The sequence below is a fragment of the Lissotriton helveticus genome, chromosome 8 (assembly GCF_964261635.1).
Source record: "Lissotriton helveticus chromosome 8, aLisHel1.1, whole genome shotgun sequence".
NCBI lineage: Eukaryota > Metazoa > Chordata > Amphibia > Caudata > Salamandridae > Lissotriton > Lissotriton helveticus.
Window position 1 is genome coordinate 1526581439 of NC_136069.1, and position 19062 is coordinate 1526600500.

At 41.7% G+C, this 19062-nt stretch overlaps 1 protein-coding gene across 1 annotated transcript in view; it reads left to right on the forward strand.

The window, feature by feature from the left end:
• GDPD4 (glycerophosphodiester phosphodiesterase domain containing 4) overlaps positions 1–19062 on the forward strand; it is a 371535-nt gene that overhangs the window by 238857 nt on the left and 113616 nt on the right. Inside the window, exon 4 of the mRNA XM_078658510.1 lies at positions 4733–4826. Within this exon, the coding sequence (XP_078514636.1) occupies positions 4733–4826 (94 nt within the window). The remainder of the gene's footprint in view (positions 1–4732; positions 4827–19062) is intronic.

Here is a 19062-nt window from a genome sequence, read left to right on the forward strand (position 1 = left end):
CCATTCGTTCTGTGTCCCTTCAGGTGCAGGCTGCCGAGGTTCCATCGTGCCAGGGCCCGTGCCATGACCTGTATCCTGGGGACTGGGTCCTGGTGAAAAAACATGTGAGAAGAAGCTGCTTGGATGTTCGTTGGCGTGGGCCCTTCCAGATCATCTTGATTGCGAATACGGCTGTGAAGGTGGGAGGCCTGCCCAATTGGATCCACGCGTCACATACGCGAAGGGTTCCAGCACCTCAGGAAGAAACAGCTCCTCTCTCGGATAGACGTCCAGCAGAGGACCGAGAAGCCATAGAGGGGGCTAGCCAAGCTGAAGAGGTGCCAGCGGAAGCAGGGAACGAGTCTGACCAAGCTGAGGACGGTCAGTACAACAGCGAAACAGACGACGCTACAGAAGGAGAAAGTAGCTGGGAGTACGAGTCAGACACTGACAAGTCTGACAGAGAGCGAGAACAGACAAGAAGGAGAAGGAGTAGAAGGGCACGTGGAGAAGCTAATTGGCCGCAAAGAAGGAGTTCTAGCCTGAGGTCAACTCCAGAGGTAACCCTTCCTCCGATATCAGAAGGCTCAGACCCGGAAGAAGGTGCTCAGGGCGCTGAAGCACCGGACCGAAGAAGGTCAAGAAGAGTGCGTGTGCCTAACAGAAGATACTCCACTCCTGAGTGGACATATCTGGCGACAAATGTCTGTGAAACAGGAGACAGGGAGGATTCGAGCGGTGGTGGTGTCCAGTTCTGAGCCCATCGTCACCGTGGAAATACGACTGTTGGTACCCGGAGTCGAACAAGAAGGGTCACTAACATTCATGCTCCCCAGACCTCCCCGCCTCAGCAAGTTAAAACACATGTTTCTTTCAGAATTGCAATTCCCCGACTTTGGTACAACGATAACAGCACATGAAGAGCACAATCTTCGTTTGGAAATACTGAACTTTGCTATCGAAGCTGCAGGCACAGGCTTGATAGTAGACTGTTAAAGGACTTTGTAAATAAAGTGAACAGAAAAAAGAAGATTACCTAGCGCCCAGGAAGCAGAGAATTTTAGGGAACTTCCCTTGAGTTGATGGAGAAGGGCTAGGGTTGTCTTTATTGAACTGTTAAAGGACTTTTGCGAAAAAGGTTGTCAGCTTCCAGTTGTGTGGATTCTAAAGACAAAAAGGAAAAAAAGAGACTGTAAAGGAACGAGAGGAAAAGAACTTTTTGCTAAGATAAGAGAGAGCCATATTGTCTGACGAAATGGAGGCCGGCACCCAGAACCGCAGAGCTAAATGTATAATAGGTACACTAATAGTAGGAGTGATAATATTAATAGCTTTAGTGGTAACAATTTCTTATGTAAAGGGACATGAGGAAGAGGCGAAGGTAACTGATGTGAAGTCTGTAGAAACGCTTACACCCACTGTTGCTGGTGTGAAAAGGGAAAACATTCAAGAGAAAGCGTTATTAGCTGCAGAAGCCCGCAGGTTACACGTAGATGAGTCCCAAGGAGACTTTAGGTCAAATGCTTATGCTAAACTCTTATATGAATACGTGGATGCCATGGAGGTTAAGGACTGTTACGTCTGCATGCAGTTGCCGGCGTCTGTAGATGAAGGCATTAGATACCATCACCTCCCGCTGACATATGGCATTACATGTAGCTTATTGCTTAGTATATTTTATGAGAGAGATAGTTTTGAATACTATTTCTCCAACTATGATTCAGTGTTGCCAGAAGTCCCAAATTATAAGCAGATGAACAAATGGGACTACTGGAAGAGTGAAGACAGATTGGCCAAATTCTTCATTCCTTGGATTACCTTAGATACTTCACATGCCCGTAGAAATAACCTGACATGCAAGGTGTCAGAAGTCGAGAAGAAGTTCATAGGGCAGGTGGATGATCGTTACAGGAGACAAAAGATTTTGAAAAAATCAGGACAATGGAAAACAGATTGGACCGAGGAAGAGAAGGCACACAAGAGAAAGGGTAGTAGTGGTCCAATAGCTTTAGATAAGACGCAGAGAGGAAAGCTATGTCTTCACCGAGCCAAAACGTATTATGAAAATGTATACGTGGGAGAAGTCGACTGTGAACATGCTTTCAATATAGAGTACTATACTAAGGATTTCCTGAAGGGAATGCAAGTGATTCCAAATGTGTATTTTGTATGTGGAAGAAATGCTTACGTGCGACTACCTGACAACTGGTATGGATCATGTTACCTAGCAATTGTCTTCCCCAAAATATATCATGCACAAGACTTAGTGATCATCGAGGGCAAGACATCATCAAGGGGAAAGAGAGATGTAGGAGATGCAGAAATGGTTGGAGATGTCTTTGGAGCTATGTTCCCTCTTTTGGGAGTAATCCTTAATGATGTTAAAATTAGACGACTGGCAACAGTTGTCGACAGGTTGTCTGCCAGCACTGCTCAGTCCTTAATGCTGGTAGAAGGAGAGATGCAATCGATAAGGGCTATGGTTCTTCAGAACCGTCTTGCGTTAGATGTCCTACTAGCAAAAGAGGGCGGAGTCTGTAAGGCTTTGAAGGTCCAGGAATGTTGTACTTACATTCCAGACAATTCAAAGCCCCTTGGGAAAGTTATTAGGAACATAACTAATATTCACAAGGAGATCGAAGACTTGAGTAGAGAAAATGTCTGGGAAAAGGTGGGCCACGGAATGAGTGAAGTTGGAGGGTGGATTTCCACCATAGGCAAAAGCTTTGTGTGGTATATACTAAAACTTATCATCATAATATTGATCTGTGGGATTATATTGTGGGGATTGGTGAGGGTATTCAAATGGTACAGAGCAAGAAGGTCAGAAAGGGCCCAAAGAGAACAGCTGCAGAGATTGGCTGCCATACAAGATAATCAGTACAGGAGTCTGAGGGCTCTGGAAGCGCAGAGACAAATTATGCCAGCAATAACTGCAGTTTAAATGTTAGTGATGACCCCGAGAGGTCATCAAAGGGGGGAACTGAGAGAGCGCAAACTGACCTAAATGTATGAGTGCATCACACTTATCTGTAGTAAGCATAAATCATGAGGAGAAATGCCATGAGTGCTAATAGTATCTGAAATTATATTCTGAATGTATAGCTAATGTAGAGATTTAAGTAGAAGTGGAACTAATACAGAAATGTGTGACACTATATGATTTTATTAGATGTGATTATTCCTGAATTCATGTCGTGTAGCTGCTAAAATGTAAGATGGCATGTGGTAAAACGCAGAATGTGGTAGGCCTCAGGGCCAAAGCTAGAAAGTGTTTCTTTTCACGACATAGATTGAAATAATGTTTTGGCCATTGCATTAATGGGCCATGATTTATAGATGTGTTTACTGAATAATAGAATAAGAGTATTAACATGCTTTAATTAATGAAGAAGTTGAATGCTATAATCATTATGAGAAATGCTGTGGGCCTGAATTATTTTAAACATTGATTTATACGTACATGTCTGGGCTGAGAAATGTTGCAAGCCTTTTTGGAAGTCTATGAGAGTTGGGTTCTTGGCTGCAGATATCTGTCTGCAAAGGAAAAGGGGGGATCCAATTATAAATGAATGAATAGAGGTCTGTTCAGTAGACGGCCCAGACATGGAGGAGGGTTCCGGAATGTTTAAGGGGTATCAGCGGGCCGGAGAAGAGTCTGAGAAGCAAGGTCAACTCCAACGTACGAGGCCCAATACAAAGCAGCATGGAAAAAGCCAGAAGCTACACCACGTGAGAGGCGTCTCACGAGGGGCGTCTCAAATGTTGTTGACTGTTTTGTATTAGGGACAGCACCCCTGGGTGGAGTTAGAGCAGATACCTGAGGACCCTTTAGAGAGCGGATGGGTAGGCAGAGAGGGGTCATGACTGGAGAAATATAGGTTTTCACCAAGAGACTTAGAGTGAGTGACTTCCCTTGGGGGTCATTCACTGCTGACACCTTCGTTAGGTTGGGATTTGGTTAAGTAGGGATACCATCTAGAGCAGGGTAGGGACAGCCTAACCTGTGCGTTTTCCTCCAACTTAAATGAAGGAGAGATATGCGTCAATGCTGATAGCTTTATTATTCTTAGAACTTGTGTTAGTGATTTCCGTTGCTCGTCTGAGGGCTTTCAGAGAGCACATGTATGTAGTTGGACCTGTGTATCTCGTGAATCTCATTCTGAGATGCCTGTATTTGCAGCTTATCATATCTTTACAATAAACTTTTGAAAGCTAGAAGTTGTTTGTGATCTTTGGGAGCAGAGTCCTTTATTGGGTGAACTAACTTGCAGAGAGGTGCACTTTCTTCCTCAAAGACAGGCAATAAAGGTTCAGTCGACCAGATCGAGGTTTGGATCAATAGTGATAAGGTATCGATCAAAATCTCGCCCTTCCAAAGCTCAGGCTGAGCATCCGCTCGTTTATTTTATTTTTCTATATTTTTGTATTTTGAAATTACATTTTCAGGATGATAACCAAGTTCAGTATTGAATGGTTTTCAGAACAATTAATTTAAATTGTTGCACGCTGGGGAAGGTTGCCTTTCATCTTGAATGTCTGCTCCAAAAAGACTTTTTGATGTTGTATTCTTCCAATCAAAAAGGTGTATCTGAGATGAGAAATTAGCAACTGCAAAAACCACACCAACGCTGAATCAGGTTTCCTCTACAAAGCTGTGAACTCATATTACATTTCAAAGTTAGAGTTTTCTTCGCAAGCTTGTGAAATAACTGTATGACATTCATCTAAATAACACAACTTTGTTTTTCAGGTACACATATGGAAGTGTGGGATACTGGTTCCTTTGGTCGCTTTTAATCCTAGTCGTAGCAGCAGTCTTGTTTACATACATAGCAGTTTTACTGGTAAGTAGCAGTATTTTAAACTTTGCAACTTCTCATTATATTATGTCATTTATATACACTTTTCAAAATGATGCCCCTATAACAACAGCAACAACAGAACAGGCAGAGGCAGACTGTGGCTGGTTCAGAACACACGAGCAACGTTTCATTTTAAGATTTTTATAAATTATGAAGGAGTTGGAGACTGAGCAGTACATGTGAATGCAATGAAATATGTTTTGGAACCCTGGCTAGTTTCTTAGCCTGGGTCAGGCTTTTAGGATATCTGCAGGACATTTCATTGGACTTTACTTGCACATTTTTTGGTCATTCTGAAAAGGTGACCAGGTTTAATAATGGGTAGGTCGACACGTGCTGGCCTCACATTTCCCTTATTAGAACTGCATTGTTTGTTCAAATATGTAATGTGTAATGCTGCCGAATTTATATAATTTTGAGGTAGAAGAAAGCTGTTGTGTTCCCTGATGGATATGTGTTTATGATTTGCAGGGTGCTATCAGAGGCAAAACAATATTAGTATGTATCAACAAGAAATATAAAAAATGTTTTACCATAAAGGAGGATGGACATGGGTATTGGGGTATTTCAGTTTCCCAGTAAGTTTCTGCTACTAGGAAATAGAAGCTAAATAGTCTGCCATCATGAGAAGTGGAACTCAGCAATCACATACTTGTTGTCAAGGGCATGCAGCCCTCAGCTCACACATTTCAGGTTACCACAGACTGGCTGGCAGAGTGCCCCAGGAGCTGTTACTCCCTTGTAAAATATGTCCTCTCTGTTGTTACTGATGTTACTATGAGAAGAATCTTTTTGGAATTCGTCGAGTCCTCTTTAGATGCAAAGACAGTCTGCGTATAAATAATTATGGCACTTTAGATATATGGCTATATGAACGAAAAGCAGATTATCAGAACATAAACAATGCAGCGTATGTATGTATGTGGCATTTCTACAGGACAAACCTATCCAAAAGCCAGCAGACTGCTACACAGGTTCAAAGACAAAGTCAATGAGTGATAGAAGAGGTAGCTGGGTTGGGGATGTTTAATGCATTATGATTAAGGCTCTCTGTTTTCCGTTTTTAGGGATTTTTACAGATAAATACAGACAGAAAACAATGTGTTTTCTGTCTACATTTATTTTTAAAAGTGGATAAATACAGAAAATGTTGGTTCTTTTAAGTGACTCTCTGTACTATCTTTCATGATTTATAGACCAACAGCTGAGCAGATGGACAGCATGAGAAATTAAAAAGCTCAATACAATTTCTTTAAATAATGGCATATTCATACATTTGTGGGATAATGGTAATATTTAGTGGATTTATTTGTAATATTTGTCAGCTTAAATAGCTACATAACAACAGAGATCAAAGGATGAGTACGCGTCTATCAGTTAAATAAATGTGGAAATGTACAGTTTTACAACTTCATTTATATACAAAATAAACATGGATAAATACAGATACAATGGCCCAAAAATAAATATGGATAAATACAAACGGAAATGTTACAAAAGAAATGCCATAAAATTGGGAGCCCTAATTATGATGTAGTGTTCTTTAAAGAGGTGACTTTCTTAAATTGAAGCAGTGTTGGGGCGGTCCTGATAGATATGAGGATGTGGTCCCGGATGGATAGAAAAGGGCTGCTGCCTGTTTTATATTTTACTTTTCACTTCTTAGTCTGCAGTTTGAAGGTATCCTGGCTATAGATGTGCCGAGAACCACCAGAGATGGTATACTTGTCCGCTAGATAATTGGCGTTGCAAATAATACAGTTGGTTTTGAAGATGTTGCGGTCCAACAAGGGGAGCCAATGGCATTACATCAGGATGGAGATGATTTGTTCATATTTCTTCAGGCCCCGAATGAGACATATTGCTGCGCCAGTGGGGAGTCTGGTAGTCCACGGAGGTTAGTATTACCTCAATCTAGATGATAGTATGAGGATGTGAACGGCAGTTCTGAAGTCACTTTAGCAATAGAATTTTATATACATTGTGCAATAAAAGCAGTTGGGGACAAGGAATGAAAGTGATTGATGGGTACTTATACACATTGACAAGTATGCCCACAACTATTATTATTATGATTATTATTATTAGTTGCACCATGTGCCATTCTCAGAAGTGAAATAAATGTAACATTTTATCTCCACCACTACCTTTGAGAAGCTGTTCATTGCATATTTTTTCATGTAATGTTTTTCTGTAGAGCTAGTGCAGCGCTAAGGGCGTTTTCAAGATAAAGAGATTTTAAGGGAGTGGGTTAAAGTAATCAGAACAGTCAGGGGAATTAAGAGTGCTTCTTCTCAGACTACCTGAAAACCCTCCCTCTCCTGTTGTTTATTGGTAAAGTAATCAGAAGACATCTGTATTGCAAGGAATTGGTGGCCTCTAGAGTCTGTGTGGTCAGCTGAGACGCTAGACCAAAATTACATAATTTAGTTGAATATAATATCATGAACGTTAATCCTCAGTCTCTATCTCAAGTTTCTTTGGGGCCACTAGCTGTAGGAGTACTCATGCAATGATCGAAACTTCCCTCTTATTCTGTGGTTAGCCACCCTATGGATATAAATGCCTCCTGTATATCTCCTCCTTCTCTTTTCTCTTGCTTGATTATCAAGCCCCGCCTCATACCCTTTAAGTCCACACCATTATACAGATCTTGCCTAGACAGGTTGAGCTCAACAACATTATATAGATCTTGTCTAGATAGATTCAGCTCCACACCATTATATAGATCAAGCCTAGACAGGTTTAACTCAACACCATTCTATGGATCTTGCCTAGACAGGTTGAACTCTACCCCATGATATAGATCTTACCTAGACAGGTGCAGCTCCACACCATTATATAGATCTTGCCTAGACAGCTTGAGCTCCACACCGCTATATAGAGCTTGCCTAGAAAGCTTGAGTTTGCACACCATTATATAGATCTTGCCTAGAAAGGTTGAACTCCACACCATTATATAGATCTTACCTAGACACGTTCAGCTCCACACCATTATATAGATCTTGCCCAGACAGGTTGAACCCCACACCATGATATAGATCTTGTCTGAACAGGTTCAGCTCCACATCGTTACATATATCTTGTCTAGACAGGTTCAGCTCCACACCGTTATATAGATCGTGCCTAGACAGGTTCAGCTCCACACCATTATATAGAGCTTGCCTAGACAGGATGAGCTCGCACACCATTATATAGATCTTGTCTAGAAAGGTTGAACTCCACATCATTATATAGATCTTGCCTAGGCAGGTTGAGCTCCACACCACTATATAGAGCTTGCCTAGACAGGTTGAGTTTGCACTCCATTATATAGATCTTGCCTAGACAGTTTGAACTCCACCCCATTATATAGATCTTCCCTAGACAGGTTCAGCTCCACACCATTATATAGATATTGCCTAGACAGGTTGAACCCCACACCATTATATAGATCTTGTCTGAACAGGTTCAGCTCCACATCATTACATATATCTTGTCTAGACAGCTTCAGCTCCACACCATTATATAGATCATGCCTAGACAGGTTCAGCTCCACACCATTATATAGATCTTGCCCAGACAGGTTCAGCTCCACACCATTATATAGATCTTGCCTACACAGGTTCAGCTCCACACATTATATAGATCTTGCCTAGAAAGGTAGCACCTGAAAATTGATACAGTCTTATTACAGGACTGGTATGTCAAGGTCTCAGGGGTCCAAGCTGGTGTGTTTGCACCCTGCCCACCAACCATTCACCTTAAAATTGGCACATCTCATAGAAACAGCAAAAGGGAATTGAAAATCTGAAGATTATTTTGAAATACAGGTTAATGCTAGAAAATGTTGATAATATATAGGTAACTTATGGCCCATACCATAAGTGATATTCTTCAAGATTCACCAATTACACTAATGTTACACAGAAAGACACAACCTGCAAGTATTGGATCAGTAAAGTAATGTGGGACAGCATAAACAGTCTTTGCACAGTCCAGGGGTAGTTGCCTGATCCAATAACACCAGCAATATGCACTCTTTACTGGACAATACTTCTGATCTCAGGAAAAGATAACAAAGCATTGGCAAGCCAATCATTTCAACTTTTTTACAGTGCAAAGATTTTCACATATAGGCACAAGGGAATTACAGAGCAGGGATTGGAACGCCAGGGCAATGGTAGGCAGTCCTTCACCACACCATCCTACCATATTCCCACCAAAGACAACGGCTGTAATGAGCCTTAATTCGAGGAGTCACAGGCCATATAGAGAGAATGTCAGGATTGTAGAGGACACAAACATGGTGCGCGTCAGACCTAGGCCCCTCAGCCACTACCTCCAACCTCGTGTAACAAATACAGTGTGAAGTTCCTGGGGGAAAAAACTTTTGAATATATCAAGAGAGCAGGTGGAAACTAGGTCAGTAGTGGGAGGACAAATGAACCCCAATGTCAAACAAAAACTCAAATCAGGAGGAAGGGTTCCTCCTATACATAAAAAGACGCTCACACACCCAACAAGCGGGTGTCTTGCTTCATCATCGGACCTGCTCCTAATCGGGTCGGCGGTGCAATACCCGATCAGGCGCCCTGAAAGGGGTCTACTTGGCGGAGATCTTTTTTCAAGCCGCTGGGTGCAGTGGGTGTAAGGGCCCTAGATTTAAAGGCGGGTGTAGGTGATGATTTAAGTGTAGTGTGAGTTAAAACAGTGATCAGGGGTCCACTCAGAATTATTTTAATGAAATGTGGCCACTGCCCTGGTTAAAAGTACAAAGACGCACCCTCCCACTCTAAGGTGTGTGGGGACGTGTGCTGGTGAAAAAGGTCGACATGTTTCTTGCCTTGATACACGCTATCCTGAGTTGGTGTAACCGACACTACTCTTTAAGTGTCTGCCTCCTCCAGTACTGTTGTCATGTGCTCTCAACTCTAATTGGGTTGAGCTAGATCTACTAGTACCACTTTTTAGGGTGCTGTATAGGTGGTCATACTTTAATCCTCAAAGAGGCCATGACCACCACCACAAAGTGTAGGTAGATCCATTTTCATTCATTGGTGCTGAAGAATTGCCAACACTTGTATCAAGGCAAGAAACATGTCGACCTTTTTCACCTTTTTCACCACTAGTAGTGGAGCCCCTTACAAAGGTGCACCCCTGCCACTCACAGCCACACAGCTCCTCAGCTCGAAGTACGATCAGCAACTGACTCAGCCCATCGAACTCTTAGCAGAAGAAGACTCCATATCGTACATTCAGAGCAACACAGTCTAAATTACATATATAGCATTCTGATAACATGTACTACAAATGAATACAATAACAAACCAAATACATCACCACTACATCACCTGCCCCTTTATCATAAAACTATTTAATAAGCAATACATTCAATTTAATATGTAATAAATTCATTGTACCTTGTAGGAGCTCACCTCAACCTACCACTACGATTAAATGAAGAAGTGGATGAACCACTAACAGAACCAACATTTTCATTTCTGGATATTGGGATAGTTTTCACATCCGATTATAACCAATGTGTCCACCCGCAACTTTCAGAACCCAAATTGCCTTTCCTACTACTAATTAACTTAGCTTGTTCTTGAGACATTTTCACCAATTGTCTTTTGTTCCACCAACCTTTCTCACCCAAGAAAGCAGCTCCTTTGCTGATTTTGCTAACTTGGACCGGATTTGAAAATACCAAACTCCCTTTTGAAACCGTAAAAGGTTTTTTAATCATTACACAATCACCTACTGAAATTTCCAAATTTCTTAAATAATTCTTTTTATCAAAATGTTTCTTCATATGATCCTGTTTTTCTTTGACTTTGTTTACCAACATTTCCTTGTCAGACCCTTCTTTTATAACATTTGAACTTTTCTTGTCTAACCAAGAGGGAAATAAAGCAGTTTGAAAGGTGTGGCCTCAGTGGTACAATGAGGACATGTATTATAACACTTTCTCTTCAAGAAATTTTCCCACATCAAGACCTGAAGCAATAGCAGTTTGGATCCCCTCCTTCATAATTTTGTTACCACGTTCTACAAGCCCATTAGAAGAAGGAGAGTAGAGTGCTACTTTAAAATGCTTAATGTCTTGTAAATCTAAAAACGTATGCATTTTCTCTGACATTATCTGTTACTAGAACATGAGGAGCTCCTTCTAACAAAAATACTCTTTTAAGAAATTAAATAGTATTGTCTGAATCCAGTGAATCTACAAATTTATAGTACATCCATTTTGAATAATAGTCCATTGCTAAGATGCGGTACCTCATTCCCTCTAGCAAAACATTATACGAACCTGAAAAATCCAACCCTACTTTTTTCCATGCTGAACAAGGAAATTGAGAGGGATGTAAAGGAGAAGATGACGTTTTCCAGTGTTTATCTGACAGCAAACACTCCTCACAATTATTCACTGCTGCCCTAACCTGTGCATCTAAGCCTGGCCACCAATAATGTAGTTTAATTCTCATACAGTGTTTTGGTAACCCCTAAATGACCTTTATGAGCCATTTTTACTATAGTATTTCTTAGTTCAGTTGGAGGTACAAATGTATCACCCCTTAAAAGGATGTGATCCTTTACAGACAGCTCATGTGCAACTTGAGCAAAGTTTCTCAATTTTCCAGTCAAATTTCGTACATCAGGCCAGATTTTAGTTTAAAATTCTATTGCTTTAGCTAGGACTGTATCCTTTAAGCTAGCCTCTTTCCATTCATTCTCTGAAATTGTCAAACTCCATTTATCAATTGCATCTATCACTGCCACACATTCCACATCATCTTCTATCAAATCATCCTCACCATCCTTTTCCATTAACATCCTTGAAAGGCAATCCACCCAATAATGTCTTCCTCCAGAAATATGCTTTATTTTAAAGTTATACTCTAGGAGTTTAGACACTAGTCTGGTTAATCTTGGAGACAAATTATTACCTGCCACCTTGCTGAAAATAAAAGAAAGAGGTTTGTGATCCGAAGAAATTAAAAATTTACGTCCCCAAATATACATTTTACATTTTTGTGCAGCCCAAACGCAGGCCAAAGCCTCCCGTTCAATAGTGCAGCTCAAATTGTCTAAGTGATCTCGAATCAAAAGCTACGGTTTGTTCCTTGCCATTAACTTCTTGACTTAAAACTGCCCCATAACCCTTTATGCTTGCATCCACCGAAAGACTGAAGTACAGTCATCTCTAAAGGTGTGTAGGGCTTATGCTGAAACAATCAACTCTTTCACTTTAGCAAAAGTTTCATCCAACTCTCTGGACCACACACATTTCTGACCCTTTTTTAGTAAAGCTCGAAGTGGTTCCACTACTTGAGCATAATTAACCCCAAATCTTGCATAATACTCTGCAAGCCCCAAAAATTAGCGCAGAGAATCCTTATCACAAGGTGCACTTGCTTCTTTCAAAGCCCTGACCACTGAAAATGTTGGTTTAATACCTGATTCTGATATCGTGTGTCCTAAATACTCTAATTCATTCACACCAAACCTGCACTTGTCTTTTCTGACCATCATGCCACGTTCTCCTAACAAAGACAGAACCTTTTTCACTAATATATTATGTTCTTCCAAACTTTTAGCAAAAATTAAAATATTGTCTAAGTATGCCTGCAACCCCTTCAGATTCTTAAACAAGGTATCCATAAGTCTCTGAAAGACGCTGGCCGCTGATGCCAGCCCGAAAGGAAGACTCAGGAACTTGAAAGCCCCTAAACAGGGTAACAAAGGTTGTCAGCTCTTGGGATTCCTTGGACAAAGGAATCTGATGGTAGGCGGACTTTAAATTGATTAACAAGAACCATTTGCCCCCCCCTTCCCCCCACCAAATTCACCAACAGTTTGTGGATTCTGGGTAGAGGGTGGCAGTCCGCCTTGAAGTTTTTATTTAGACCTCTGAGGTCCGCACACAACCTAATTTCGCCAGTCTTCTAACGGGCTACGACGATGGGAGCGACCCATTGAGATAACTCTGTGGGTTGTATTATCCCTTGAGAACACAAGTCATCCAGCATCTTTTTTAAGTCACCTCTCACACTTAATGGCACGGGACAAATTTTATGTGCAACAGGAGATGCACCAGGTAATAATCTAATCTTGTGTTCTACACCTTTCACTAAGCCCACTTTATCATTAAATACATTTTTTAATTCATTTAACCCCTTGGCTGCTGGGGCTATTCCCCTGCTGTGCTGGGGGGCGGGGGTGGGCGCGCACAGTGCCCCCATGCTCATGGCGAGCTCAGCTCTTCATGAGCCACGGTGCTCCGATGCTCATGACTAGCTGAGCTCGTCACAACCACGCCCGTTTAATGGAGCGCTCAGCACAGCAGGGGAATTAGCCCAGCGTGCAAGCGTTCCACGGGCAATGACGAGCTGAGCTCGTCATGAGCACCGGAGCACCGTGGCTCATGACGAGCTGAGCTTGTCATGGGCATGGGAGGGGTTAACAGATCCATGCGATCAATCTTTGATTCCTCCACATTGCATATAGACAAATCCATTGCTCTTATTGGATTATCATCCCCTGGTACCAAATACAGTCACATCTTTGCTAGGTCTTTCCACCCCACAATGTTTTTCCCCTTAATTGCCACATACATTTTTGTGCATATTGTTCTTTTTAACACCTGTAAATTGTCCATGAAAATCTCCAACATATCAATATATTTTTCACCAAAGGCTTTGGGGCTCACATCTGCTTCCAACAAACTAACAACTTTTCCCCATTTTTTGTAAAAAGTAGAGTCACAAAGGATAGTGATGGGTGAACTCGAGTCTGCCATAACTTCCAGTTCAATTCCATTGATAGTAGACTCACACAAAGGACCCTTAATTTGAACTGGTTCATCCTCAAAATCAAGAGTCAATAAAAGATTGTCAAGAGACTGTGAGAACATATCCATATCGACACTGCTTATCTTCATGGATTTCTTTTGATTTCTGCAGACTTTTTGGAAATGGCCAATCTTTTTACAAATAGAACAGCGTTTACTCAAAGCTGGAAAGCCTTTAAAACTCCCAATGTGAAATTTAGAACCGTATCTGTAGCGGTAATTTTGAACTTTAAATTCTACAGGTTTCATGGATTTATCTTTAGAACCAACCCCATATAAACCATCCTCATTATACTCTTCTGAAATCATGTTTACCTTAGGAATTGATTATGGCAACATTGCTTTAGTTGAAATTATAGATCTTTCAATGCTTAACGCCAAGTCTATAACCTCTGATGGTGGAGGATTTTTACAACTAAGAATCCTTTCCTTAATTTTAGATGAAGAACAATTAAATACAGATTGATCTCCGATGTAATTATCCAGCAGAGGACCAAAATCACATGAAATTGCTAAAACTCTCAATGCAAAAATATATTCTTCGACCTTTTCATCCTCCTTCTGTTTACGTTTATAGAAATTATGTCTTTCAAGCAAAATATTAGGAGATTCCTCAAACTGTTTCTTTAATCTTGCAATTGCTTCTAATTAAACATCCCATTGTCTGTCTCCTGATTGCCCAGAAGGAGGAGGAATCGGTGTTAAGCTATTGAAAAAGCGTTGAGCCGCTAGACCCAAGCTGCCAAATAGTAACGCGAATTTACGAGGAGGAGAATATTCAGAAGCATCAATAGCCACTAAGTGATTCTGAAATAACCCTAACCACTCTGTCCATAACATAACTGGTTTACCAGGTTTATCTAAGAATGGAGGAGGTTGAGTGACTTCTCGCGCTGAAGACATATTTAAAAGTGTTCCTGTAATTGCTTGAAGGGGTGAGTGTATCACCGAAACACTCAACATTAATTGTGCTTGTAGAAGGTTGAAGTGGGGAGTGTATCACCAAAACACCCTAATTATGGTGATCCTACTGAAGACATGCTTCTTTAAAAACAATCTTTTAAAATTTGAGGTGTGCGTGTCACCGAGGAGTTAATTCTATTTTCCATCACGTTTGTTGAAAATTATTCCCTTGAAAACAGGAATGTTCAAAATGTGATCCTGTGTATACTCTAAAAAGATTGAAGCTCCAACCGCTGACTCAAAGCTTTAACTGATCAACGTATTACGCTTGGAGAAGATCTTATTATTTTGTACACACCCTGTGACGCTGCCGAAAATAAAACTTTATTGAAGCTGAACAACGTGATTGGCAAAGACGACCAGGGATGAGAGACGCCAATGCCAATATGGTGTCACGTCCACTGACGTTTGTTCCGAATGGCTCAAGGCACGCTTGAACAGCAGAGCGTCCTCCAGTAGTACCGAGCGTCTGAACGTCACAAAGAAAGTCAGAAACCAACAGCGTGTCAGAGTCAGAACCAACAGCGCGTCAAGAGAATTCAGGTAAAGGCTTGCATCGTGTATATAATGTTAAATGTGGTAGTGGCAGATCGCGGATCACACCAGTGAGGCAAAATCCATCCGCACAAAAGTCTCTGACCACAAAGACCACAAGTCTGAATGTAGCTACGCAAAATCAGCTTGTCAATTAAATCCTTCTCTGAATGTACACATATATGCTAATCACTTAATTAGGTGCCCCCGCGTCTACGTAGGTCGTAGCACGCCCCATCCCGTAGAGGGGCGGGAAGACCCCAATGATGAAGCATGACACTGAATCAGGTTTCAGTGTGTGAGGGGTATTTTACTATTTTTTTAACACTGCCTTTCCTGAAAGTAAGAGAAGGTCTTCTGTTTTTTTTAGACACCATCATTTAAACACCTTAAATAAGATTAAGCATACACTTATGCACATATATATGTTCATGTAGATAATGGTAGAATCCCTTTGTTGAATAACGATATCAAGAGGAGGACGATTTGACCTTTTTTCTCTTCACCCCCCCCCCACCCCCCCTTTCATATTTTGATCTAAACTCAGCTCAGACAGAGGAACCATGGTGCTCAGTCGGTAGAAAGCTGCCAATCCTTGTATGCCCAGATGACATGGGCACCTTCAAGGTGAACATGCATGGGGAGGTGAAAGGAAGAAATAGGTTCCATTTTTGCAGCCTCATGAAGTTCTTGATGTTTTCAATCTTACTGCTCGTTGGAGTATCCTAAAAGCTTGCCGCTACTGATGGTACTCAATTGACAGTGCAGTTGGAGAGGGAGAGAGAAACTTGGATGTCCCTCTTTTAGGTTCAATAAGGATGACAACTGGACATTTTGTTGAGTGATACCCCTGTGCAATGTGGCATGAATCTAGGGTTATGTGGCATGCTCAACATAGAATAACCTTCCAGAGTGGGTGAAAGACTCACGAATACATGGGGCATCTGGACAGTTCTGATGCTGGTGATATTTTCACACAGGTCTTGGAACAGTCTGAGAACAGGAAATCTGTCAATTGTCAACGTTTGCAATTGCTACTCCATCATAAACAGTCTATCTAAAACTTTAGGATTCCAATGCACCTTTCATAACTGGGTAACTTTGTTGAGAGTTTGTGAACAGATCAAAACATCAAAATTAGGCTGAAGTAAAAGGCAGCAACACTCAAAATGTGCTAATAGTAACTGCGAGTGACCTGAGAAGTGTCTCTGAGTTTGGAAAAGCGATACACTGTGCTGAAAGATCAGCCTACGTCTCAATGTAGGGATTGGGGTCAATAGTCCCTACAAATAGGGATATCTCACGACCTGGGGCGGCAACAAACTCTGGGCCAGTGGCTCTACACCCAGAGGGGACCAACATTGATGAAGAAGGACACCGAGCACAGGCTGACCCACAGGGACCACAAGGTTGGGCCCCAGATTGCTGGGGTGCACGCCAACCGACTGCTGGATCTCTGCACACAATGCTGGGTCAAAGGGAAACAGAAACAGCAAAAGGTGGTGCTCAGGGTAGAGTCCCCACTCATCTCACCTGCATGCGTATTGTGTAGTGATTGATTCATGAGACCTCTCTCTTCTGGTCTCTGATGAGGGGTAGAGTGTCCTTCTCAGCACTGTGTCTGCAGCCCTGTAAAAGTCCACTAATTGGGGGTTCCTTGCAGCCTGGGTCAGCATCATGGCAGGCTGGCAGAGCTTCATCAGGGCCTTCAGTTCTGTTTCTAGACAAGAGGAAATGAGGTAAACTTCGAACCACCTGTGGAAGCACTGCAGCAGCTAGGTCTGTAAAGGGCTGTGTCTCAGGAGATGTTTGTTATGGTGTAGTAACGCTCCTGCTTATGTTTAGGGCTCCCGTTTTTATGGTATTAATTCATTTGACATTTCCGTCTCTGTTCATCCATATTTATTTTTTGTCAACTTTATCTGTATTTATCCGTAGTTATTATGGGTTTTGTGAAAAAAAATAAGGCTAAAATTAGTTTTATTCCGCATTTATTTAACCAATTAATATTCAGTCACGCTTGAATGCCTGCCAGGTTTTAGTGATATGAATACCTGCAGAAGATAAATCGATGCATTCATATGAAAATATGCACATTTCAGTATCAGTCTCGTGCATATCTACTGCTGTTTAAGCCTCTTTACTAAAATTCCTTTTTTTTTTTACCGCCCTTACATATCAATCCACACAGTCATTGGTCTGGCAGTCATGGCAAAGTGGATTTATAATCGCTCAAAAAGCACCCAATTTCTGTTTTTATCCACATATAAAAACAAGCATTTGCAATGCAATAGGTCTCGCATTAGGAAAGTTTGAGCTATTGGTATTGTAAATGGCAAAGTTTTTATTTATGTTTCTTTTTTTTTAAATAGCTAAATTAATAGCTTCGTCATTTACAATGCCAATAGTTATAACTTTCGCAAATGTGATACCTATAGCATTTGTAATGCAATATGTTTTGTATTTACAAACCGCGTGAGGACAAAAAAAAGCTCCGGACCACCGCCTCCTCCCAGGCCTTCAAAAGGGACCTCAAAGTTCTCCTCCTCCAGAGACACCTCCAAAAGTAATTCACGTCCTCTTGCTATTTGTGAGGAAGACTTCCCACTACTGATAATTTCTACTTTCCATGACCATGGAAGTGCCTTCCCAGTGTATGCCTGTGATTGGAGGGTCTGCCTTTTTGCAGTATTTTCCATGTACTGGTGTTCGGTGCCCTTTTGTAATATGCACACACCACTCTGCCCTTGCAACACACGGCTGCTACCTCTCACATGTCTTTACCTTTGATACTTGCACAAGTGCCACCTTGCCCATATAACGCTTGTTCCTGAGCCTGAGTGTCTAGCACTTATTGCAGGACTATACCTCTAATTATACTCTGTTTTCTCTTATAACTGCACACTTGTCACTTTCATTTCCTCTTGTGCACTTTTGACTACCTCATGTATTTTGGTTGCTCACAATTTTTACTCAAGTATTTTGTTTGCTCACGATTGTCACTATTAGCTTTACTACCTCATGTATTTTGGTTGCTCACAATTTTTACTCAAGTATTTTGTTTGCTCACGATTGTCACTATTACCTTTACTACCTCATGTATTTTTTGTTGTTCATAGTTTTTACTACCTCATGTATTTTGTTTGCTCACAATTGTCACTATTACCTTATGTAAGTAACGTATGTTTTTGCAACCTGTTCTTTTGCAATGTTTCTCATTATGTTTCAGTTCTGTTCCTAATGTGAAGCGCTCTGACGCCTTCGGGTAAAGTCCGCGCTATATAAAAATGCATAAATACATAAATAAATAAATACCGCCTTCGGGTAAAGTCCGCGCTATATAAAAATGCATAAATAAATAAATACCGCCTTCGGGTAAAGTCCGCGCTATATAAAAATGCATAAATAAATAAATACCGCCTTTGGGTAAAGTCCGCGCTATATAAAAATGCATAAATAAATAAATACCGCAAATCAAACATCCTCGTCACTCTGCCGGCCTGCGACCAGGAAGTCAGGCAGGCCGGCGCGACAACCGGAAACAGGAAGTAGGAGGGCGGGAGCCTACCCCGCCTCCCACAGAAGAGCCGCGATTGGAGCCGTGTTTGGAGCACCGGAGCAGGCAGGAGCCTACCCTGCGCCCCGGTGCCGAAGGAGGGAGGAAGAGTCCTGCTGCCGGGCCCTGCAGCTGAGGAGAGCCGCCGCATGAAGGAAGCCGGTGAGTGGGTTGCTGAGCTGCGGGGGGAGCATGTGTGTGCACGCGCGCGTGCGGGGGGGGGCGGGCTGGGTATGTGTGTGTGCGTGCGTGTGTGTGTATGTGTCTTGGAGTGCGTGTGTGTGACTGTGGGGGAGGGGGTGTGTGTGTGAGCGAGTGTCTGTGTGTGCGTG